Source organism: Enhydra lutris, unplaced genomic scaffold (genome assembly GCF_002288905.1).
Source record: "Enhydra lutris kenyoni isolate GAN:26980312 unplaced genomic scaffold, ASM228890v2 scaffoldscaffold48, whole genome shotgun sequence".
NCBI lineage: Eukaryota > Metazoa > Chordata > Mammalia > Carnivora > Mustelidae > Enhydra > Enhydra lutris.
The window spans coordinates 486,985-513,017 of record NW_019154132.1 but is presented as its reverse complement, the minus strand read 5'-3'; the positions used below and the strand labels follow the sequence as shown (position 1 = coordinate 513,017).

Here is a 26,033-nt window from a genome sequence, read left to right as displayed (position 1 = left end):
TTAATATGTTTTCATTTGTGTGAAAGAACAGTTGGAACGGGTCAGAATATGTATTTATATTTGCTTGTGTATTTAAAAGACATGTTAGAAAGAATCACAAGCAGCTAATAGTTTCTTAGGGCAGCAGCTGGGAAGTAGGCAAATGGGGAATGTAGGTGGGAGACAGACTTTGTTCTATATATCTTTTAAATTGTCTTTTCTAACCATATGTTGTCTTTTTAGGTCATTATGAAACATTTTAAAATAAATAAAATCCACCCTTCCTAGAATAACAATAGTAATTTTTGCAACAGAACTTTTTGCCTACGAGTATTTTGAAAGGAAGCTGATAGTTGATGAAGGACTTAATGGAAGTTCCCTTATGTGAACTGTCTTTGAAGTTGCTGAATAGACCCCAGTTCTCCTGATCATTGCTGTGAACTAGACAGTAGGAATGCCTCTGCCTTGCTCCTGCTGGAGGCTATGAAGCAGAATAGGAGGGCGGGAAGCACGGCATGGAGGAAGGAGGAAACAGGAAAGAATGTGATAAAGAAAAAGAGAAGAAACTGGAAGTGATTAACACTCATTGAATTACTAATTTGCTTTTATTCCTGTGAACTTATTTCCATAAAAAATCTTTAAGACCTTATTTCCCACTTCACAATAACTGCATTAAATGATATGTAATCCAAGAGGTTCCAATATTTTTATTTTTTCTTAAATTTCTTTGTTATGGGAAGAGTTATTTGTTATATGATTATATTTGAATAAGTTCCTTTATGATAATTTGGTTCACTATTGAACTTTCACTGCATTTATAGTGGCATTTCTAACTGGTTGATATTTGCCTCCAATTTAAGGCTAATTGGCCTTGCCCTATCTTTGCCTTTTGTTTGAAAACATGAATTTGCTGTTTGAAAACATGACTTTTGAAGAGAAATAGAATATCTTGAAGACAAGGTTGAAAACCCAAAGGATCCTCCTTACTTCTCCTGCTGTGTCGTCCTGACCAGTCTACCACTCCCCCACCTGCCATGCACCTTTGAGAACAGCATGGTATTCTCTGTGTATTCTTAAAGTGTATTCGCTGTGCTGGGGAGGCTTTGGTAATGTGATGTGGAAAAGGAAATATTTGGTCTATCACCAAATTAAAGCTCTACAGCCAAAGTGGGACAAAGTGTGACACCTTTTTAGGTGGGGGGGGGGGGCATTAATATGTTCAAACCGATTTTTATTCTTAATTCAAAATATATTCATAGTATTATTCCCCCCTTAGCATGGAGATACAAAACTCCTCACCGGGTGGCATTTGTTGAAAAGTTGACCAAGCTTGTTTTAAGTCAGCTGCCTAACTTCTGGAAACTCTGGATTTCATATGTTAATGGAAGCCTTTTCAGTGAGGTATGTATATAAATTTGATTGTAGATATAGCTAAGTCATTGTGTAATCTCGTCTTAAAAGTTTTAGATTTTGAAGTGGCTTTTTTAAAACTTAGGAGGCACAAAGCCAGTTAGTTATTGTCAAATATCTTAAGATTAATTAAGATTAATTAAAAGTTCTATAAAGCTCTAACACTTCATAAGCTGTATGATCTTAAACAAGTTACTTCATTGTACTGGGTCTTAGTATCCTCAACTGTAAAAAGACGATAAGGGTATCTATATCAAAAGGTAGTCATGAAGATTAAATGAGATATTCAGTTTAAAAAAAAAAAAAAGAAAATGTGAAGTATTTGAAGGAATTTGAGTTGAGTAGATGGACAGTCAGGCAAAATTATAGATGAAATTATTGTATAGTTGATATGAGCAAATGGTAAAACAAGGATAAAATGTTTGCAGCTTGCACATGGGTCTGAAGTAACCCATGTAATTATGGAATTTCCTAGTTTGAAAGAATTTAAAGATCTCTTTTCTAGTCCCCTGTGATCAGCCTGTAGAAGTTGTATAAGCATTTACATTTTCACAAGTAGCATGTTCACATGGTGTCTATATCATAATTGGTAGCACAGAAATTATGAACAGAAAGTAATGAGACTGATTTTTATAACTCAGACTCATCGCTCTAGTGTCTCACTTCAAGTTCCCCATGAAAGACCCTCAGATTCTGGAGTATAGACTCTTAATGCCCCTTGCCTTGAGCTGCGAAGGAGGCCGCCCTGGGTAACATGGAGAAGACATCTCTGGTTTTGTGTCTCTACAGAGAACTCTTTATAACCCCGAGAGATGGCAGAGGTAGAAATCTTCCTGATGGTAAAGACTATTTCCTGCTGTCTTGCACTTGCCAAAATGAAAAGTGGATATGGAAAAGGACTAACTGATTTTGTTTTTTTGCACAAAAGCATACCATATGGTTCAAGACCTTTCTTCCTTTGCAAAAGTCGTCAGATGTCCGGGGGGATCCATCCAGTCTCTCTTGATCCATGAACATTTATTCATGCTTTTTTTTTAAAATTGTGTTATTGTATTTAATTGTGTTACGATACAATACATCATTAGTTTTTGAGGCAGTGTTCCAAAATTCATTGTTTACATATAACACCCAGTGCTCCATGCAATACATGCCCTCCTTAATACCCACAACCAGGCTCACCCTCCCCTCTAAAACCCACAGTTTTGTTTCCCGGAGTCCAGTCTCTCATGGTTCATCTCCCCCTCCTATTTCCCTCCCTTCACTTTTCCTTTCCTTCTCCTAATGTCCTCCATGTTATTCCTATGTTCCACAAGTAAGTGAAACCATATGATAATTGACTTTCTCTGCTTGACTTATTTTACTCAGCATAATCTCCTCCAGTCCCATCGATGTTGATGCAAAAGTTGGGTATTCATCCTTTCTAATGGCTGAGTAATAATCCATTGTATATATGGACCATATCTTCTTTATCCATTTGTCTTTTGAAGGGCATCTCGGCTCTTTCCACGTTTGGCGATCGTGGACTTTGCCACTATGAACATTGGGGTACAGATGGCCCTTCTCTCCACTTCATCTGTATCTTTGGGGTAAATACCCAGTAGTGCAATTGCCAGGTCATAGGGTAGCTCTATTTTTAATTTTCTGAGGAAACTCCACAGTGTTTTCCAAAGTGGCTGCACCAACTTGAATTCCCACCAACAGTGGAAGAGGGTTCCCGTTTCTCCATATCCTCTCTGACATTTGTTTTTTTTCCCCTGCCTTGTTAATTTTTGCCCTTCTAACTGGTGTTCTAACTTCTAACTGTGGTTTCGATTTGAAATTCCCTGATGGCTAATGATGATGAACATTTTTTCATGTGTCTATTAGCCATTTGTATGTCTTTACTGGACAAGTGTCTGTTCATGTCTTCTGCCCATTTTTTGACTTGATTATCTGTTTCTTTGTGTTGAGTTTGAAAGTTCTTTATAGATCTTGGATATTAGCCCTTTGTAGTGTTATTTGCGAATATCTTCTCCCATTCCGTGGGAGTTACCTCTTTATTTTGTTGACTGTTTGCTTTGCTGTGAAGCTTTTGATCTTGATGAAGTCCCAAAAGGTCATTTTTGCTTTTGTTGCCCTTGCCTTTGAAGACGTGTCTTGAAGAAGTTGCTGTGGCCAGTGTTGAAGACATTACTGCCTCTGTTCTCCTCTAGGATTTTGATGGATTCCTGTCTCATATTGAGGTCTTTCATCCATTTTTAATTTATCTTTGTGTATAGTGTAAGAGAATGGTTGAGTTTCATTCTTCTGTACATAGTTGTCCAGTTTTCCCAGCACCATTTATTGAACAGATTGTCTTTTTCCCATATTGTCTTTTTCCCGTATTGTTGAAGATTATTTGGCCATAGAGTTGAAGGTCCATATCTGGGCTCTCTACTCTTTTCCACTGGTCTGTGTGTCTGTTTTTGTGCCAGTACCATGCTGTCTTGGTGATCACAGCTTTGTAATAAAGCTTGAAATCCCAATGTGATGCCTCCAACTTTGTTTTTCTTTTACAATATTTCCTTGGCAATTTGGGGTCTCTTCTGGTTCCATACAAATTTTAGGATTGTTTGTTCCAGCACTCCAATAAATGACAAAGGTATTTTGATCAGGATCACGTTGAAAGCATAGATTGCTCTGAGCATCATAGACGTATTAACAATGTTTCTTCTTCTGATCCATGAGCATGGGATGTTTTTCCATCTTTTTGTGTCTTCTTCAATTTCCTTTGTGAGTGTTCTGTAGTTCTTTGAATATAGATCCTTTACCTCTTTGGTTAGGTTTATATCAAGGTATCTTACGGTTTTTGGTGCTATTGTAAATAGAATCGATTCTCTAATTGCCCTTTCTACAGTTTTATTGTTAGTGTATAAGAAAGCAACTGATTTCTGTACATTCATTTTGTGTCCTGCTATATTACTGAATTCCTGTATGAGTTCTAGTAGTTTGGGGATGGAATCTTTTGGGTTTTCCATATAAAGTATCATGTCATCTGCGAAGAGAGAGAGTTTGACTTCTTCACTGCCCATTTGAATACCTTTTATTTCTTTTTGTTGTCTGATTGCTGTTGCTAGGACTTCTAGTACTATGTTGAACAACAGTGGTGAGAGTGGACATCCTTGTAGTGTTCCTGATCTCAAAGGGAAGGTTGTCAGCTTTTCCCCATTGAGAATGATATTCGCTGTGGGTTTTTCATAGATGGATCTTATGAAGTTGAGGAATGTTCCCTGTATCCCTATACTTTGAAGGGTTTTAATCAGGAAAGGATGCTGTATTTTGTCATACGTTTTTTCTGCATCAGTTGAGAGGACCATGTGGTTCTTCAATCTTTTCTTACTGATTTGTTCTAGCACATCGATTGATTTGCGAATGTTGAACCACCCCTGCATCCCATGGATAAATCCCACCTGGTCATGGTAGATAATCTTATTAATGTACTGTTGGATCCTATTAGCTAGAATCTTGTTGAGAATCTTGGCATCCATATTCATCAGGGATATTGGTCTGAAATTCTCCTTTTTGATAGGATCTTTGCCTGGTTTGGGGATCAGGGTAATGCTGGCTTCATAGAAGGAGTCTGGAAGTTTTCCTTCAGTTTCTTTTTTTTGAAATAGCTTCAGGAGAATAGGTATTATTTCTTCTTTGAATGTTTGGTAGAATTCCCCAGAGAATCCATCAGTTCCTGTACTCTTATTTTCTGGGAAGTTTTGATCACTGCTTCAATTTTGTTGCTAGTTATTGGTCTATTCAGGTTGTCAGTATCTTCCTGATTCAGTCTTGGAAGTTCATAGGTTTCCAGGAAAGCATCCATTTCTTCTAGGTTGCTCAACTTACTGACATATAGCTGTTGATAATTATTTCTGATGATTACTTCTGTTTCCTTGGTGTTAATGGTAATCTATCCCCTTTCATTCATAATTTTATTAATTTGGGTCCTTTCTCTTTTCTTTTGGATTGGTCTGGCCAGTTGTTTCTCGATCTTATTAATTCTTTCAAAGAACCAGCTTCTACTTTTGTTGATGTTTTCCTACTGTATTTCTGGTTTCTGACTCCTTGATCTCTGTTCTAATCTTAATTTTTCCCTTCTCATGCATGGGGTTGGCTTAATTTGTTGTTGATTTTCCAGTTCTTTAAGGTGTAAAGAGAGGGGGTATATTTGGGATTTTTCCAGTTTTTTTGAGGGAGGCTCGGATGGCTATGTATTTCCCCCTTAGGACCGCCTTTGCTGTATCCCATATGTTTTGTACCAATGTGTCTTCATTCTAATTGGTTTCCATGAGTTGTTTAATTTCTTCTTTAATTTCCTGGTTGATCCAAACATTCTTAAGCAGGATGGTCTTTAACTTCCAAGTGTTTGAATTTCTTCCAGACTTGTGATTGTGTTCTAGTTTCAGTGCGTTGTGGTCTGAGAATATGCAGGGAGTAATCTCAATCTTTTGGTATCAGTTGAGACCTCATTTGTGACCCAGTATGGTGTCTGTTCTGGAGAAAGTTCCATGTGTGCTCAAGATGAATGAGTATTCTGTTGTTTTAGGGTGGAATGTTCTGTATATATGAGGTTCATCTGGTCCAATGTGTCATTCAAAGTTCTTGTTTCTTTATTGATTTTCTGCTTAGATGACCTGTCTACTGCTGAGAGTGGCGTGTTATGATCCCCTACAATTAATGTGTTCATATCAGTATGACTCTTTATTTTGATTAACAGTTGGCTTGTATAGTTGGCTGCTTCCATGTTGGGTGCATAAATATTTACAAATGTTAGATCTTCTTGTTAGATAGACCCTTTAAGAATGATGTAGTATCCTTCTGTATCTCTGACTGTAGTCTTTAGCTTAAAATAATTTGATATGAGAATCGCTACCCCAGCTTTCTTTTGAGGCCCATTGGCATGAATGATGGTTTTCTATTCCTTTACTTTCAGTCTGGATGTATCTTTAGGTTCAAAATTCATCTCTTGTAGATAGCATATGCATGTGTCCTGTTGTTTTTTCCAGTCTGCAACCCTGTGCCATTTTATGGGAGCATTTAGGCCGTTTTTATTGTCTTCATGTTGCCTGTGAAGTCCTTGTTTCTATAGACTATCTCTGCAAATTTCTGTTCTATATCACTCTTGGAGTCTTTCTTTTTTATTGAACCCCCCTTAATATTTCTTGTAGTGCCAGCTTGGTGGTGACCTAGTCTTTTAGTCTTTGCCAGTCTTGGAAGTTCTTTATCTCTCCATCCATTCTGAATGTCAGCCTGGCCAGATAAAGTATTCTTGGCTGCATGTACTTCTCATTTAGTGCCCTGAATGTGTCTTGCCAGCCTTTTATGGTTTGCCAGGTTTCTGTGGACAGGTCTGACATTATACTGATGTTCTTCCCTCTGTACGTAAGGAATCTCTTCCCCCTAGCTGCCCTTAAAACATTTTCTCTGAATTTATGATTCACGAATTACACAGTCACATGTCTCGAGGTCTTTCTACCCTCATTGATCTTGGGGGGAGTGTCCTCTCTGCCTCTAGGATGCAAACACTTGTTTCATTCCCCAGAATCAGGAAATTCTCATCTAGGATTTTCTCAACTATATCTTTTAGTCCTCTCTCTCTCTCTTCAGCCCCTCAGGTATCCCAGTAAATTCTGGCATCGGAACATTTCATGGCATCATTTATTTCTCTAATTCCATTTTCATGGCTTCTAAACTGTTTTTTCCAGGTCTCCTCCTGATCCTTCTTTTCTATCAGTTTGTCTTCTAGATCACTAATTTGATCTTCTGCCTCATTTACCCTAGTTGTTAAAGTATTTAGATTAGATTGAATCTCACTGACAGTATTTTTAAGTTCTGCCAGATCAGCTCTCACTTCTGTCCTTAGAGAATCTATATTGCCACTAATGGTTTTCTCCAGCCTAGCCATTGTCTGGATAACTGTTACCCTGAATTCTATTTCCGACATGTTGCTTATGTTCATATCCAGTTCTGTGGCAGAGGTCTTGGTCTGTTGAATTTTTCCTTGGGGGTTCCTCCTCCTAGTAATTCTGGTGAGAGGTGGTTGAGGGAATGTACAGAGTCCATTTTGATCCATATTGATCACAGTCCAACCAAGATGCCCCTGTTTTATAGGGACTTTGGTGTTCTTGGCCTCTTTTTGTTTCTGCCTGCCTTCTGGGGATTGGGGGGTGTCATGCCATTACTCAGGCAACCCTGTTTGGGCAGAATTCCTTTGCCCCCTGTGGTGGGGGATGGGCTCAATGAAAACCAGTTTTGGGGGCTTTTGTTCTCTGGTGGCTTTTCCTGGTGGGTTTCTGTGTCCCTTCCAAGAGTCAGAGCAGAAGTTACTCCATCCAAACTTCTGTCTCAGAAAAATTGCAGACTGTTCTTCAGAAAGTCTTCCTGGTCACACTGACTCCATTTTTGTCTGTGTTGCTAAAAACCGCAGTGACTTGGGTTGTGCACCCCACAGCAGCTCTTCCAGCCTTCTCTTCAGGTCCAGGCACGTCTCTGCCCTTTGTGTTTCTAAAACCGCCAGCCACCCACAGTTCACCCATGGGCCCCTGCAGCTTCAGGTTGCAACCTGGGGGGCTGCCCTAAAGTCCTTTCCCTGTGGCTACCATTCTGTGAGTCTGTGCTTGGCCCCAGTGTGAGATGATTTTGCGCTGCTGTGTTATTTTACCTTACCAGCGCCAGTGCTTATGGCAGCTCCCTACCCCTTCTGTTTATCTTCCAATATCGGCCCACAGAATCACAGCTCTCAGCTTCCTACCTCAAAACTATCCGCTGGAAATACTCTGTTGGTATAGATCCTGATATATCTTCTTACATCTCAGGATGATTTTTTGGGCATTCAGAGTGGTCTGTTGCAAATGGCAAGATTTCATTCTTTTTGATGACTAAGTAATATTCCAATGTCTATAAATATACCACATCTTCTTTATCTATGAGTTGATAGACATTTGGGCTCTTTCCATAGTTTGCTATTGTTGATAATGCTGCTATAATGCTGCTATAACCATTACAATGTGTCCCCTCAAATCAGTATTTTTGTATCCATTGGATAAATACCTAGTAGTGCATTTGCTGGGTCAGGTAGTTCTATTTTTGATTTTTGAGGAAACTTCATACTGTTTTCCAGAGTGGCTGTACCAGTTTGCATTCCCACCAACAGTGAAAGAGGGTTCCCCTTTCTCTACATCCTTATCCATACCTCTTATTTATTGCCTGTGTTGTCAATTGTAGCCATTCTGACAGTTGTGAGGTGGTATCTCATTGTATCTTTGCTTTGCGTTTCTTTGATGATGAGTGATGTTGAGCATTTTTTCATGTGTCTGTGAGCTAACTATGTATTCTTTGGAAGAAGGTCTGTTCATGTCTTCTGCTCATTTTTAAAATGGATCATTAAGTTTTGGGGGTTATTGTTTTATAAGTGCTTTGTATATTTTGGATAGTTACTCTTTATCAGATATGTCATTTGCAAATATCTTCTCCATTTCCATAGGTTGCGTTTTAGTTTGGTTGATTGTTTCCTTTGCTGTGCAGAAGGTTTTTTTATCTAAGTGTTTTATAGTTTTTAGAGTACAGATCATTTACCTCTTTGGTTAGGTTTATTCCTAGGTGTCTTATGGTTTTTGGTACAATTGTATAAGGGATTGATTCCTTAATTTCTCTTTCTGCTACTTCATTATTGGTGTATAGGAATGCAATAGACTTCTGTATATCTATTTTATATCCTGCAGTTTTATTGAGTTCACATATTAGTTTTAGGAAGTTTTTGGTATAATCTTTTGGGTTTTCTCTATAGAGTATCCTGTCATCTGCAGATAACGAATGTTTGACTTTATCCTTACCAATTCAGATGCTTTTATTATTTCTTTTTGTCTGATTGCTAAGACTAGGACTTCTAATACTGTTAACAGTGGTTAGAGGGGACATCCCTGTTCTTATTACTGACCATAGAGGGAAAAGCTCTCAGGTTTTTCCCATTGAAGATTCTCTTAGCAGTGGGTTTTCATATATGGCCTTTATGATGTTGAGGTATGTTCCTTCTAAACATATTTTGTTGAGGGCTTTTATCATAAATGGATGTTGTACTTTGTCAAATGCTTTTTCTGCATCTGCTGAAAAGATCATATGGTTCTTATCCTTTTTTTTAATTGATGTGGTTTATCACATTGATTGATTTGCAAAATTGAACCAACGTACAGCCGAGGAATAAATCCCAGTTGATCATGGGTGAAGTATTGTTGGATTCAATTTGCTAGTATTTTGTTTAGAATTTTTGCATCCATGTTCATCAGGGATTTTGCCCTGTACTTAATCTTTCTTAGTGGAGTATTTACTGGCTTTGGAATCAGGGTAATGCTGGCCTCTTAGAATGCATTTCAAAGTTTACCTTCCATTTCTATTTTTTGGAATAGTTTGAGAAGAATAGGTATTAATTGGTATTAAATGTTTGGTAGAATTCCACTGGGAAGCCATCTGGCCCTGAACTTTTGTTTGTTGGGAGATTTTTCATTACTGATTCAATTTCTTTGCTGTTTATCAGTCTGTTCAAGTATTCTCTTTCTTCCTGTTTCAGTTTTGGTAGTTTATATGTTTCTAGAATTTATCAATTTCTTCTAACTTGTCCAATTGTTGGCATATCATTTTTCATAACATTCTCTTACAATTGTTTGTATTTCTGGCTGTTATTTCTCTTTTATTTCTGGTTTTATTTATATGGGTCCTTTCTCTTTTCTTTTTGATAGGTCTGTCTAGGGGTTTATAAATTTTATTAATTTTTCCGAAGAACTGGCTCCCGGTTTCATTGATCCGTTCTATTGTTCTTTGGTCTATATATCATTTATTTCTTCTATAATCTTTATTATTTCCCTTCGGCTGGCTTTTGGCTTTATTTGTTGTTCTCTTTCTAGCTCCTTCAGGTGTAAAGTTGTTTATTTGAGACTTTTCTTGCTTCTTGAGGTAGCCTTGTATTGCCATACACTTCCCTCTTAGGACCACTTTTGCTGTAAGGTTATGAACCATTGTGTTTTCATTTCTGTTGGTTTCCATGTATTTTTTAAATATCTTCTTTGATTTCCTGGTTGACCCATTCATTCTTTAGTAGTATGTTATTTAACCAGCACATGTTTGTGGTCTTTCCAATTTTTTTTCTTGTGGTTGACTTCAAGTTTCATGGTGTTGTGGTCTGAAAATATGTATGGTATGATCTCATATTTTTTTTTTTTGTACTTGTTGAGGACTGATTTGTGACCTAGTATAAAATCTATTCTGGACAATGTCCCAAGTCCTTGAAAAGAATGTGTATTCTGTTGCTTTAGGATAGAAACTTCTGAATGTATCTTTTAAGTCCATCTGGTCCAGTGTGTCATTCAAAGCCATTGCTTCCTTTTGATTTTCTATTTAGATGATCTGTCCATTGATGTAAGTGGGGTCGTTAACATGCCCTGTTATTATTGTATTATTATCAGAGAGTTCCTTTATGTTTGTGATTGTTTTATGTATTTAAACATGTTGGTCATATAAATATTGACAATTGTTAGATCTTCTTGTTGGATAGACCCCTTTATTATGAAATAGTGCTCATCTTCACCCCTTATTACAGTATTTGGTTTAGAATCTAATATATTTGCTATAGGTATGGCTGCTCAGAGTTTCTTTTGACGTCCGTTAGCCTGAAAAATGATTTTCCATCCCCTCACTTTCTTTTTCGTTTGTTCTTTCTCTTTTATTTTTCTTCTTTTCTTTTCTTTTTAGTTTCTGAGGTAAAATTTAATGATTCATCAGTTGCATATAGCACCAAGTGCTCATTACATCAAGTACCCTTCTTAATGCCCATGGCTGAGTTATCCCTTCCTCCCAACTACCTCAACTCCAGCAACCCTCAGTTTGTTTTCTAGAGTGTCTCTTTATCATTTGCCTCCCTCTCAATTTTCATCTTATTTTATTTTTCCTTCCTTTCCCCTATGTTCATGTTTTATTTCTTAAATTCCATGTGTGTTGCTTTTCTCTGACTGACTTTTTTCACTTAGCATAATACCCTCTTGTTCTATGTTGTTGCAAATAGCAAGATTTCATTCTTTTTGATGACTGAGTAATATTCAATTTTATATATATACTACATCTTATTTATCCATTCAGTTGTTGATGGACATCTGGGCTCTTTCCATATTTTGGCTATTGTGCACATTGCTGCTATAAACATTGGGATGCAAGTACCCCTTTGAATCACTGTGTTTTTGTATCCTTTGGATAAATACCGAGTAGTGTAATTGCTAGGTCAGAGGGTAGCTCAATTTTTAACTTGTTAAAGAACCTCCATACTGTTTTCCAGAGTGGCTGCACCACTTTTTATCCCCACCACCAGTGTAAGAGGGTTCCCTTTTTCCATATCCTCTAACATGTGTTATTTCCTGACTTGTTAATTTTAGTCCTTCTGACTGGTATGAGGTGGTAAGTCATTGTGGTTTTGATTTGTATTTGCCTGATTACAAGTGATATTGAGCATTTTCTCATGTGTCTGTTGGCCATTTGTATGTCTTTGGAGATGTGTCTGTTCATCTACCCATTCATTCAGTGGATTTTTGTTTTGTTTTGTTTTTTTGGGTGTTGAGTTTTGGTAAGTTCTTTATAAGATTTTTGGGTGCTAGCCCTTTATCTGATAAGGCATTTGCAAATATCTTCTCCCATTCTATAGGTTGCCTTTTAGTTTTGTTGACGATTTTTTGCTGTGCAAAAACTTTTTATCCTTATGAAGTCCTAATAGTTCATTTTTGCCTTTGTTTCTTTTGCCTTTTCGAGACCTGTCTAGCAAGAAGTTCCTGCAGCCGAAGTAAAAGAGGTTGCTGCCTGTGTTCTCTCTCTCTCTTTTTTTTAAAAGATTCTATTTATTTATCTGACAGAGAGAGAGAGAGAGAGAGAGAGAAAGAGAGCGAGCACTACCAGGGGGAGAGGGAAAAGCAGGCTTCCCGCAAAGCAGGGGAAGCCCGATATGGGACTCAATCCCAGGACTCTGGGATCATGACCTGAGCCGAAGGCAGTGGCTTAACCAACTGAGCCACCCAGGCATCCCAACTCCTGTAGGATTTTGACAGATTCCTGTCTCACATTTAGGTCTTTCATCCATTTTGAGTTTATTTTAGTGTATGGTGTAAGGAAGTGGTCCAGTTTCATTCCTCTGCATGTGGCTTTCCAATTTCACCCCCTTTGTTGAAGAGACTGGTCCCCCCACCTTGGATATTCTTTCCTGCTTTGATGAAGATTAGTTGACCATAGAGTTGAGGGTCCATTACTGGGTTCTCTCTTGTGTTCCATTGATCTATGTGTCTGTTTTTTTGCCAGTAACACACTGTCTTAATAATGACAGCTTTGTAATACAACTTGACATCAGGAATTGTGATGCCTCTAACTTTGGTTTTGATTTCAACATTCCTATGGCTACTCAGGGTCTTTTCTCATTCCATACAAATTTTAAGATTGTTTGTTCTAGCTCTGTGAAAAATGTCGATGGTATTTTGATAGAGATTGAATTGAATGTGTAGATACTCTGGGTAGCATAGACATTTTAACAATATTTATTCTACCAACCCAAGAGTATGGAATGCTTTTCCATTTCTTTGTGCCTCCCTCAATTTCATAAGTGTTCTGTAGATTTTAGGGTACAGACCCTTTACTTCTTTGGTTAGGGTTAGTCCCAGGTATCTTATGGTTTTTGGTACAGTTGTAAGTGGGATTTATTCCTTGTTTTCTCTATCTTCTGCTTCATTATTAGTGTATAAAAATGCAACTAATTTCTGTGCATTGATTTTATATCCTGTGACTTTGCTCAATTTTTGTATCATTTATAGCAATTTTTGGGTAGAATATCTCAGGATTTTTACATAAAGTATCATGTCATCTGTGAAGAGTGAGCGTTTGACTTCTTCTTTGCCAATTTGGGTGCCTTTTATTTCTTTTAGTTTTCTGATAGCTGAGACTAGGACTTGCAGTACTGTGTTGAAAAACAGTGATGAGAGTTGATATCCCTGTCATGTTCCTGATCTTAGGACAAAAGGTCTCAGTTTTTCACTGTTGAGGATAATATTCACTGTGGGTTTTTCTTTCTTTCTTTCTTTTTTTCTTTAAAGACTTATTCACTTGTTTATTTGAGAGAGAGATAATGAGAGCATGAGCAGTGGGGAAGGAGAGAAGCAAGCTCCCCACGGAACAGGGAGCCCAACATAGGGCTTGATCCCAGGACCCAGGGATTATGACCTAAACCAGAGGCAGATCCTTAACTGACTGAGCCACCCAGGCGCCCCTTGCTGTGTGTTTTTCGCATATGCCTTTTATGATATTGAGTTGTGTTACTTCTATCCCTACACTGCAGGGAGTTTTTGTCAAGAAAGGATGATGGATTTTGTCAGATGCTTTTTCTGCATATATCAAGAAGATCATATAGTTCTTGTCCTTTTTTTTTTTTTTTAAATTAATGTGGTATATCACTTTAATTGATTTGCAAACGTTGAACCACAGTTTGTAGCCCAGGGATAAATCCGACTTGGTTGTGGTGAATAATCCTTTTAATTTACTGTTGGATCCTATTAGCTAGTGTCCTGTTGAGAATTTTAGAATTGGTTCATCAGGGATATTGGTAATTCTCTCTTTTCGTGGGGTCGTTGTCTAGTTTTGGGATCAAAATAATCCTGGTCTAATAGAATAAGTTTGGAAGTTTTCCTTCCATTTCTGTTTTTTGAAACAGTTTCAGAAGACTAGGTATTAATTCTTTAAATGTTTGGTAGAATTCCACTGAACTTCCCCTCACTTTGAATCTACAGGTGTCATTAGGTCTAAATAAGTCTCTTGTAGGCAGCATGTACATGGGACTTTTTTTTTTTTAAATATTCTGACATCCTGTGTCTTTTGATTGGAGCATTTCGTCCATTTACATTCAGAATTATTATTGATAGATATGTATGTAGTGCATATTTATTTTATTCCCTGTTTTGTCTTTTTTTTCTGGAGATTTTATCTTTTTCTTTCTAGTCATTGCCACTTTTGGTCTTTCCTTCCCACTCAACAAGTCCCCTTTAATATTTCTTTCAGGGCTGGTTTAATGGTCATGACGTCCTTTAGTTTTTGTTTATCTGGGAAACTCTTTATGTATCCTGCTGCATAGAGTATTCTTGGCTGCAGATTTTTCCCATTCAGCACATTGAATGCCACTGTCTTCTGGCTTGCCAAGTTTCTGTGGAGAGTTCTGCAGCTACCCTTCTGGTCTTCTGTTGTAAGTTAGGGACTTCTTTTGTCTTGCTGTCTTCAGGAGTTTTTCTCTATCACTATATTGTGCAAATTAACTGGAATATGTTGTTTTTGGCCTGCTTTTGTTGATTTTGAGGGAGTTCTCTGTGTCTCCTGAATTCGGATGTCTGTATTCTTTCCTAGATGAAGGAAGTTTTCAGCTATTATTTCCTCATATAAACCTTTTGCCCACTTTCCTCTCTCTTCTTCTGGGACTCCTATGATACGAATGTTTTTGTGTTTGATTAATTCACGGAGTTCCCTAAGTCTATTATTGTGATCCATAATTCTCTCTTTTGTTTGGCTTCATTATTGTCCATTGTACTATTTTCTGTATCACTTATTCATTGCCCTGCTTCTTCTGTCCTTGCAGTCATTACATCCAGTCTGTTTTGAATTTCAGTTATTGCATTTTTCATTTTTTTAAACTCTTTTATATCTGTGGTAAGCGTCTCCCTGATATCTTCCATTCTTTTTTCAAGCCCAGTGATTATCCTTATGACTGTTTCTTTAAATTCTGCATCAGGCATATACTTATACCTTTTTTGATTTGATCTCTGCCTGTGACCTTTTTTTGTTCTTTCTTTTAGGACGAATTCCTCTTTTTGTTTTGTCTAGGTCTCTGTCTTTTTCTATATTAGAAAATCTTGCTATGTTTCCCGATATTGAGAGCTTTAGGAAGAAGAGGTCATACAGTGTCCAGGGCCTGGTGCTTCAGGAAGCGTCTCTGGTGTATGCTGCATGCATTCTGCTACTGTGTTTGGGAGTGTTTGGACATTGGCCAGAGTATGACAAGTTTTAACTAGGTGTGCTCTGGTCTTCTTGTTAAATGAGATCTGATGCTATTCCCACTACAAGTGAAGTTTTCAGAACTCTATGGTTAGTAGATGTGGTAGGTACAGGGGTTTCTGCTGGTCTTCTGGGAAGGGGCCTCCTGCTCTGAGAAAAGCAGTACCAGCAGAATGCAAGGGAATGAGATTGGTGTAAGCAGATTAGGCAGCCAGTGTTGGCATTGTGTTGTTTACTTAAGTTGGTTTATGCTGAAGAATGGGGGAAAAAAATGGTGCCAGCCAGCTCCTTTGTCCCTAGAGAGGGGTATCTGTGCTTGCTGCTCCCAGGGAAACACTTCCAGAAGAGTGAATAATTTCCTCTTATGCATCCCTGGTGTTTCTCAGATTCCTGTTTTCTCTCTTTCTATCTCCAGGTTGCTTGCCTGCCTGGAGCAGCACAGTGCACTTTGGATTATATTCCATCCAACTCCGGTGACTTTTGAAACTCCAAACTTTAAGGTCATGCAGTAGCGGGTTCTGAGCACGTCTTCTTGGGGAGGGTCTCGTTGCTCTGGGGCAGTTATGCTAGAGTGCAGGGGCATGGGATTTGGAGCAAAGGAGGCTAAACAGCCAGTGTGCAGGTTTTCTGCCTTTAGTGCTTATGCTAAGGGGTGAGGGGGTGGGGAGAAATGGCGCTCTGCAGCTCTTTTGTCCTCCAAGAGGTGTCTCTGTGAATGCCACCTCTCACAGATGTGCTCCAAGAAGAGTGAACAGTCTCTCTTCCATGTACCTTAGGTGATCCTTGGATTGTCCTGTCTGCCCTCATCTGCTTGCTTGCCTTCTCTCTAGGAGTAGGATCTCTATCTCAGCCAAGCCCACTGCCCTTTGAACTCCAGTCTCTGAGCCCTACTGGTTGCAGAAACTCAAAAAATCAGCCCCTCTCCAGCCCTTCTCATTTTTACAGCTAATGGCTTTGAGGAAGTGTTGTCCTTGTGCATTTCCCTGTATGCTCTTCTCTCTCTCCTTTCTCTGTGAGTAGGGCTCCTTCCCCTCTGCAATACCTGTGATCCTTTTCTTCCCACAAATTTTACCACCACAGTTCCTGTCTTCCTCAATTTGGCCTCTTCTCTCCCTCCAATTAAAAAGTTTTTTTCTGTCAGACCTTATGTTGATTTCTTGGGTATTCAGAATGATTTGATAGTTATCTAGTTGTGCTGAGGTGCCAGACAGGCCTAGGTTCCTCCTAGTACACTTTAATCTTAGTGTACACTTTAATCTTAGCTCCTTAGTACACTTTAATCTTAGCTCCTCCCAGTCTGAGGAAGAGAATGCTTTAATTTCAGTTTTTCTGGTGTCCTGAAAAAAGTTTTTTCAACATTCTGCTTTCACACATGTCTGTATCATTTTGCTTTTTTATTCCTCTCAGCTGCATGAGAGTTGTGTGGCTCTGTGTGCTGAGGACAGGTTTGGGGTTCTTGCCCTCTGCCATGGTGTAGAACAGCCACACCACTGATACTGTGTCATAACTTCCTCTTCCTATCTGCTTCGTCTCTATTCCTGATGGCTCGTGAGGACTGGAAAGGTTAGCTGCTTCCATATCAGTGCCTTGGCTGATGGTGTTAATAATAGCTCTTTTACAGAGCACTAATTTTAGTGTTTAAATAGAAATGTCCAAAATATGTCACTTATTAGCTGTGACTTGAGGCAAATAACTTTATTACTCTATGCCTGATTGCACAGGTCAGGTTTGAGGATTAAACAAGTTAATGTCAGTGAAGTGCTTATAACAGTGTCCAGCAGGTAAATGAAAATTTAATCTTATTATTTAGAATACATATTTATTCCAATATTTAAAATTGTATTGGCCTGGCACATAATAGGTGTTCAGAGAATAAAGTTTAGTAGCATTAAGAAATAGTGGACTGTTGGGGTGCCTGGGTGGCTCAGTTGGTTAAGTGTCTGCCTTTGGTTCAGGTCATGATCCCAGGGTCCTGAGACTAAGCCCTGCACTGGGGTCCCTGCTCAGCAGAAACACTACTTCTCTCTCTCCTTCTGCTGCTCCCCCTGCTTGTGTGCTCTCTGTCTCTCTCTTTATCAAATAAATAAATAAAATCTTAAAAAAAAATATAGTGGACTGTTGAACTATTAGAGTCATACTGAATAATGTCTAGATGGATTCACTCATCAAAAGAATTAATACCTTAGGAAATGGGTTTTAGACCTAGTTATTTATTTCCAGTCCAGTGTTTCTTCCTTCCAGATTGATTGCTGTAAGTCGCCTACCACACAAAGATAGTAGTTGCCTTATCTTGAGTTTTTTAGAGTTCATAAAATTCCCAAGATTTTCATCTGGAGTATTTTACTGAAACATTAGTTGTTGGATATGCCTATGGTATTTCTACCTATCTGTATTTTTAAGCCTTTAAGAGATTATAGTAATACTTATTAATTATAATTATTAAAAAATTGAGTATACTATACTGATTTGGGCATGTTTTTAAACTATTTATCCTCTATTAAAAAGCGAGAAAGACACTGAAGGGTAGTAGAAGGGAATGGAATGGAGGAGTTAGGAATGTGTGGTCACCATATCAAACTATTAGTGAAATCCAGAAACTTAATTAAATTAAAACCAGGAAGAGTTCCAAGGCTTTTGATAGTTGGTATTTAAACCCACATAAGAGAGTTTTGTAATATTTAAACAGAATTTACTTGAAGGGTTTTTTCTAGTTAGAGAACTATTTTGCTTTATGAAGAGCCCATCCGTTAAAGATTTAGATGGAGTTTCAGACAGTTTAAAAAATAGTTCTTCAAACCAGTCATGCCCATGTGAAGTAACATACATGAATCAGAACAGTGAAATCTAGCCGTTGGTCTTACCACAAAGTAGTTTTGGTCTGTGTGTGCAGGAAAGAGTTAAGGTTTTTAGTTAAAGAAATGGTTAATATTAGGTTGAGATCTCACCTTTAGATATACCCTAAATATAATATAATTGGAGTGAATATGTTAAGGCGTCCAAATAATTTTTAAACATTAATAATCAACATTTTAAAAAGTTGTATAACTCATAGTATATAAATTAAAATGCACTTTATCTTCCAAAATTAGATTTTCTTTTAAAAATAGGGCAACTCATGTAGTTCAATATGTTGATAACTAACTATTTTTTAATTAACAGTTTCAAGAGGTATGCCTTAAAACTAATTCCTGCCCTCTCCAATTTCTATGTATTTGGAGACCAGTCCTTGAAGTTTGTAAATTATTTTGTCTAGTAAATGTCATCATGCATTCATTAGTACCTGTTTAATAGGCAAAATTTAGTTTTAATTTTGATATAATGTTTTGTAAGGATGGATCTTCACTCTTTTTTTGATTTAAAAATATTTAGAACAAAGCTATGAAATAACTAGCCCATTAAACAAGCCTACTATACAAAAAGTTCAGTATTAAGTACTGTGACAGCTAGAATTAGAAAAGCACCATCTGTTATCAGTATACTTATACAGTTTTATGCTGGCTTGACTCTTTATTGAAACAAATTATGCCTTTATTTCAGAGCTCCATCCCTTTGTCCATAGCACACTAAACCAACACTGTCATTCAGGGTTCAGAGAAATAGAACCAAGAAGATGTTGATTCTGCTTCCAACTGTATATAAAGAGAAAGATTGAAGGAATTTGGCTTACCTGATTATAGAGGTTAAGAAGTCCCAGAATCTGCAGTCCTCAAGTTGGAGACTCAAGAATGCCCATGGTGTAGTTCCAATCTGAAAGCCAAGAGGCTTGAGATCCAGGAAGTACCAATGTTTCAGTTCAATGTCCCCATTCAAGGCAGTGAAGCGGGAGGAATAACCCCCTTCCTGGAAGGAGGGTCAGCTTTTTTGTTCTAGTCAGGCCTTCCACTGATTGGATGGGTTCCACCCTCATTAATGAGGACAATCTGCTTTCCTTGGCCTACCAATTCAAATGTTAATCTCATCCAAAAACACTCTCACAGACATACCCAGAATAATGTTAAATGAATATCTGAGCACCCTGTGGCCCACTTAGGTTAACAGGTAGAATTAACCATCACAAGGCCCTTAACTTAGATTTTACAGTATAGAATTCCAGTGTCATTCTGTGCCTTTTCTTATCACAGTGGGTGCTGGGTTCCTTAGCAACATCTGAATTCCACACCTACAAGAGTCCTCCCAACCCTCAGTATTCACAGGGAGTTCTTAAACCTCTGTTTATCCCTCTTTGTTATTTTAAATCTCCAGGAGAAGCAGTCAATCTGTTGGACTTTTTAGGAATATATCATAGGATTATGCCTGGCAGATCTCCTTCAAAGGGCCAGTTAGCCTTGTGGAGATGTAGGAGTTCAAGTTTTTTAAAGAAGACCTTCAAATTATCCTAGCAGTATGCTTTCTAAAATATATCCCAGGAGGTCCTGAGGAACGCTAACCCTAGGTGATCCTTCATTCACCAAATATCCTGAACACACTATGTGACAGGTACTGATACATGTACATACACTACATATACATGTATGTACATGTAACTCACATATAATATAAATTCTAAAATATATAAATATATAAAATAGTGACCAAGATAAATATGACATCTCCCTTCCTGGAGAGACAGAACCAAAATCAATTTTTAAAAAATTTATCTTAAATTTTGCTAATAGCTATAAAAGAAACAAGTAGGTTCTAAGATAAAGAATATCAGTGGGATGGAGGTCAGGGAAGATCTCTCTAAGGAGATGACACTGAAACCAAAACTTGAAACATAAGAGGGAAACAGCCACACAAAGAATCAGGGAAAAGAATGTATTGGGAAGAAACAACAGCACATTGCAAAGCCAAGGAAAGGAGCTTGGCATATTTGAAAAACAGGAAGAAGGTAAAAACATTCAGAGTATACTGAGCTGTGGTTTAGGGTATCAGGAGAAGCGGGAGATGAGGCTAGAGGAGGAAGCAGGGACCAACTGACAAGGCTTTGTTACAGACCGTGGTAAAGAATGTGTATTCCAAGTATGGTGGGAAGCCACCGATAGACCCTAACTGGTGAAGTAACCTGATCAGAGTTTTGGTTTTAAAAAGACCAATCTGGTTATCTGTTCAAGAATGAATTGGCAGGGAACAAAAGGCAGAGTGGATAAACTATTAAAGCTGTCTGGGCAGGAAATGATGGTGTTTGGATTAAGGTTTTGTTAGTGGAGTTGGAGAGAAAATGATAGATTTCATTTGTATTTTGGAAATAGTGTTGATCAGACTTACTGATGGATCAGATGAGTAAGATGAGGGCAAGAGTAAACATAAAGCTACCAAATGGACTCTCAAATGAGTAGGTGTGACATTCACAAAGTCAGATAGACCTGAAGAACATGTTTGGAGGAAAATATTAGTTTTCTACTTTTAATGTATTGAGTTTGAGATTATTGTGAGTTATTCAAGAAGAGACATGAAGTAGACAATCTGAAAATCAGATTTGGGCTTCAGATGAAAGATTTGGGGTAGAGCTATAAATTTGGAAGTGTGACATTGTGATTTATAATAAGAAATATATATGGTCTTTTGGTTTGGGGCACAGAGCTCTAAAACCCTGGGGATTTCCTTAAATGAGGAAATTTTTTTGTTAATAATGTGTCTTTTGTTAGTAACATGACCTCCATTGCCACCTAAGGATGGGGTGCTGATTGCTTGGATCACCAACGATACAATTAGAGGGTTGAAGGTCACAGTCTAACCCTCAGACCTCTAAGTAGGGGAATGGAACTGGAGGTCGAATCAGTTGCCAATGGCCGGTGATATAATCAGTCATGCCTTTGCAATGAAGCCGCCATAAAAACCCAAAGGACAGGGTTTAGAGAACTTCCAGGTTGGTGAATGTGTGGAGATGCAAGGAGAGGGCATGGAAGCACTGCATCCTTTCCTTATACCTTGCTCCAACCATTTCTGAGTTTTATCCTTTTATAATAAACTGGTAATCTAGTGGGTAAACATATTTCCTAGTTCTGTGAGCTGTTGTAACAAGTTAATTGAACCCATGCAGGGAATTATAGGAACCTCTGATCTGTAGCCAATAGGTCAGAAGCACAGGTGACAACCTGGTCTTGAGATTGGCATCTAACTGTGTGTTGGGGGGTGCAAATCTTGTAGGACTGGGCCTTTAACTTGTGGGATCAGATGTTATTTCTAGGTACATTGTGTCAGAATTGAGTTGAATTGAGGACACCCAGCCGGTGTCTGGAGAATTCCTTGTTCTTGAGGGAAAACTCCTCCCCCTATATACACACATGTTGGAATTGAGTACGAAATCCAAAATAGGAAGACACTAGACAGAAATGATATGTGAAGCCTTGAGAATAAATTAGTGAGAGTGTATAGAGAAAAAAAGTGCCTAAGACTAGGACACGACAAACTGCATTAATTAGAGAATAGCTAATATATCACCTTGGTAAGCCTGGGGCCATTCATTTGCTTTTCTACACCTAGGCCACTATATTGCCTGAAGTGTTAACTTTGAATCAGAGCATCACACTTTGACAGAAACAGAAAGTAGGCTAACAGACATTCAGGGCCAGTTGGACTTAACCTGAGTGGTCATGACTCAGATAGGAGTCACTACTGACATCTTTCCTTTCTCGCTGAAACACCCAGTAGAATTGACAGGTTCTTCAGTCACCTCTACCTAGGAATCTTGTGTCTAAGCCATCCGCACGAGTTCATGGCTTACCTCCTTTCACCTTAGTTGCTGTGATTGCTCACCTAGGTGAGTGCAACATCCTTCTAATTGGCTGTGCTAATACCAGCCCCTATAGTCACTTCTCACTGTCACTTTAAAACACTGCAGTTACTTCTCATTTGTTTTAAAAATAAAGGGACAAAAACATCAGCTTCTAAGTGAAATCCTCATTTATAAAGACTTTTGAGTGTTGTTTCTTAATGAATTTAAGAATTTGCTTATTGAATTATTACTGAGGTGAATTTTAAGCTTAGTTTTTTCAAAAATCAAACTTTGATTCTTTAAAAGCAGAAGTACATTTCTATAAAGAAAAAATTATAAAAGCTATATAATTTTAATATAAAATTATACAATAAATGTAAATTAGAGCCTGAAGAGGTATGTATATATGCGTATGTTGGCCACTTTTTAACAGGTATGTCTGATGTTTTTGTTGAAAACATTCAGCAATCCTTACCCTTCTTTTGCTCATTCATGTTAGTAATGCTTATCATAATAATGAACTCTATAGACTGTTTCTCTGGCTTATACCAAAAATATATGGAACATTATTTGTATTTTAAAATTAACTTGAAGTCAGTTGTCAACTTGAAAGTTCTCTTGACATGTCTCTAGTGAATAATTCATAAGCATTTTACCTTTAAAGGATAATTTCACATTATGTTAATGAAGTATCAGAATTTTTGTTTTTACCATACCATTTTGTTATTATTTCTTTATTTTGAAAGTTTTCCAAGCTTACCCTCCCTTCTCAGGCATTTTATATGGTAATATTTAGTTGTTTGAAAATTTGGGAGTAAAAAGTTAACTAAAATCCAATTGAATGTATTTCTCTTTTAATCAATGTAGTCTTCCACATACTACTTTAAGGAGAAAGAAATATCAGAGGAAAACATGGCTAGCAGTAAATAGATAAAAATTTAGTTTGAGAATTCTAGAATATATTCTCTCCTGAATTAAACTATAAAGTCCCTAAAAGAACAGTGATTTATAATTTTTAAAAAATAAAATGCCAAGTATAGTGCTTATTTATAAGTGCTTAAAGGAAGGGAATGGATAGCCCAAGATTCCTAGATGTTAATCGAGAGTTTACTTTTCCTTTTTTTTCTATACTATCTAATGAGAAATAGTATTGAGAAATTTATCCTGGGTATGATTTAGGTTTAACCATAAACAATTATTAATGAATATGGCACATGAAATTCACCTACAAAAAAAGTAATTTCAACTTAATTCTTAGGCTTATTTATGGAAATTGTATTTAAATGTTTTAAGAAGATGAATAAGAAAGTTTTTCTAAGTCTGTTTTTAAATCAGAAACTTAGATTATGTCTTATACATTCCTTTCAGTCACATTACAACTATATCTTATGGTCTCTTTATATACAACTGGTATCTGAAGACAACTAATATATTTGATTTTGCTTTTTTAATTTTTAAGACTGCGGAGAAATCAGGCCAGATTGAAAGATCAAAGAATGTAAGGCAAAGACAAAATGATTTTAAGGTAAGTTAAGGATAAGTATGTAGACTTTTTCACAGGGTAAGGTTTTCTCAACCAAAGTTACTAGAAAACTTTACATTCAAACTATTCATCATTGTTCAGGCAGATTCCTTTAGCTGATTTAGTCAAATTAATGACTTTTAATGCAGTTTTACTCTTGTCATTATCTAGAAAATGATTCAAGAAGTAATGCAGTGTCTTGTGAAGTTGATCCGTGGAGCCCTGCTCCCACTCAGCATCCCAGAGTGTGGAGTGAGGCAGTATGGAGGCTGGGAGGTGAAATCTGAGCTCTCAGGACAGTGGCTTGCTCATGTCATCCAGACCATAAGGTAAATATGGACTCATTCTTCTGAAAAGGGGTAAATTTTTTTTGTCTTTTTGAGGGAAAAAGGAAATACCAACACATTCAATTTGGGATAAGATTTTTTAATATAGTCAACAAAGAATTTTACTCTGTCTTCTTGCCTCCAGTATTTCCTCTGTATCATAAAGCATCTAAGCTAAACCTTCCTGGTGCTTATGTTTGATGAGAATGTCATACTGAATGAGGATCTTCTTATTGTTTAATTCGGTATTAGTGCTGTATTATGATTCCTGTTATGGTTTTACTTTCCCCGGGCTTTCAGTATAATATTGTAGCTTATAACCTCCATAGCCTGGCCAAACTGATGACAGGAATTGCTTCAATATCATACTCTGCTCATTTTTGTTTTATTGTGTCTCTTTCACAGGCTTACTTATGAATCGTTGACTGCCCTTGAAATTCCTAATGACATGTTACAGACTATCCAGGATCTCATTTTGGATCTCCGAGTACGTTGTGTGATGGTCACATTGCAACACACAGCAGAAGGTATGTTAAAAAAAATTGATGGGGGCGCCTGGGTGGCTCAGTTGGTTAAGTGGCTGCCTTCGGCTCGGGTCATGATTCCAGGGTCCTGGGATCGAGCCCCGCATCGGGCTCCCTGCTCAGCAGAGAGCCTGCTTCTCTCTCTCCCTCTGCCTGCCGCTCTGCTTACTTGTGCTCTCTCTCTAGCTGTCTGTCAAATAAACAAATAAAATATTTAAAAAAAAAATTGATGACATTTGCTAGGTAATGATTATCTAAATATGCCACCTCTTTCTATCTTCTAATCCTTAAAAATGACAGAATTACTTTTATGGGAATTTGAATATTTTAGATCACAAATAGCTGCTCAATAGGATTTTTTTCCTTTTCTAAATATCTTTCCAAATCTATTTACCTGAGATGCCAGACCATGCATAAATTAATATGGATATACTTGAAAATATTTCAGGATATAAGAACATCCTTATGGCAAATGTTAAGTAGAAAAAGTATAGTATAAAATGTATATAAAGTATGAGTCCAATTTTGAAAAGATGTATACTTTATTTTTTTAAGATTTATTTATTTATTTATCAGAGAAAGAGAGGAAAGGAGAGAGGACAAGCAGGGGGAGCAGTAGGCAGAGGCAGAAGCAGGCTCCCGCTGAAAAGGAGTCCGATATGGGACTTGATCCTAAGACCCTGAGCCAAAGGCAGATACTTAACTGACTGAGCCACCCAGGCATCCTGTATGTATATTTTAAATATTTAGAAATACCAGTGTAAAGTCAGAAGAAAGACTAACAGTGGTTTTCTGTATAGTAGAAATTATAAGTGATGCACATTTTCTTTATATATTTTAGAATTTTCAGGATTTTGTGCATATAATCATAAAAGGAAGGGTTATCTTTATAAAGCAGCAATTTAGATATTAAATATTTTCAAAGGCAGTCAAGAACATCATTATAAATAACATAAGCCATAAGTGTCTGTCACCAGGACTTTCAAGTAAGAAGGTCACATCTTGGGGCACCTTGGTGGCCCGGTCGGTTAAGTATCCAACTCTTGGTTTCGGCTCAGGTAATGATCTTGTGGTTGTGGGATTGATGGAGTCCAACATTGGCTCTGTGTGCTCAGTGTTGACTCTGCTTCAGGTTCTCTCTCCTCCTCTTCCCTCTCACCCAGGCTCTCTCTCTCAAATAAATAAAATCTAAAAAAAAAAAAAAAAGGTCACATCTCTACAGAATTGGTGACTAAACATACTGTGTCAACAGAAAGGGAACAGAATCCAGGTGAGAAACAGCAGTGTCCTCTGAATTTACCTGCTCCCCCTAGGGACCTGAGACAGCCTGAAATGCTAAAGGTTTGGACAGGTGGCATTCCTTTGCCAGTCATCAGAAGTGTCTAAGATTAGGGGCACCTGGGTGGCTCAGTTGGTTAAGTGACTGCCTTCGGCTCAGGTCATGATCCCAGAGTCTTGGGATCGAGCCCCACATTGGGCTCCCAGCTCCACGGGGAGTCTGCTTCTCCCCTGAC

The 26,033-nt window shown here is 37.7% G+C and overlaps 1 protein-coding gene across 1 annotated transcript in view; it reads left to right on the top strand.

Moving 5' to 3' along the window:
* LOC111156692 (exocyst complex component 2) overlaps positions 1-26,033 on the top strand; it is a 307,781-nt gene that overhangs the window by 135,168 nt on the left and 146,580 nt on the right. Inside the window, exons 13-16 of the mRNA XM_022517721.1 lie at positions 1,256-1,380; positions 23,607-23,672; positions 23,841-23,998; positions 24,401-24,522. Of these exons, the coding sequence (XP_022373429.1) occupies positions 1,256-1,380; positions 23,607-23,672; positions 23,841-23,998; positions 24,401-24,522 (471 nt within the window). The remainder of the gene's footprint in view (positions 1-1,255; positions 1,381-23,606; positions 23,673-23,840; positions 23,999-24,400; positions 24,523-26,033) is intronic.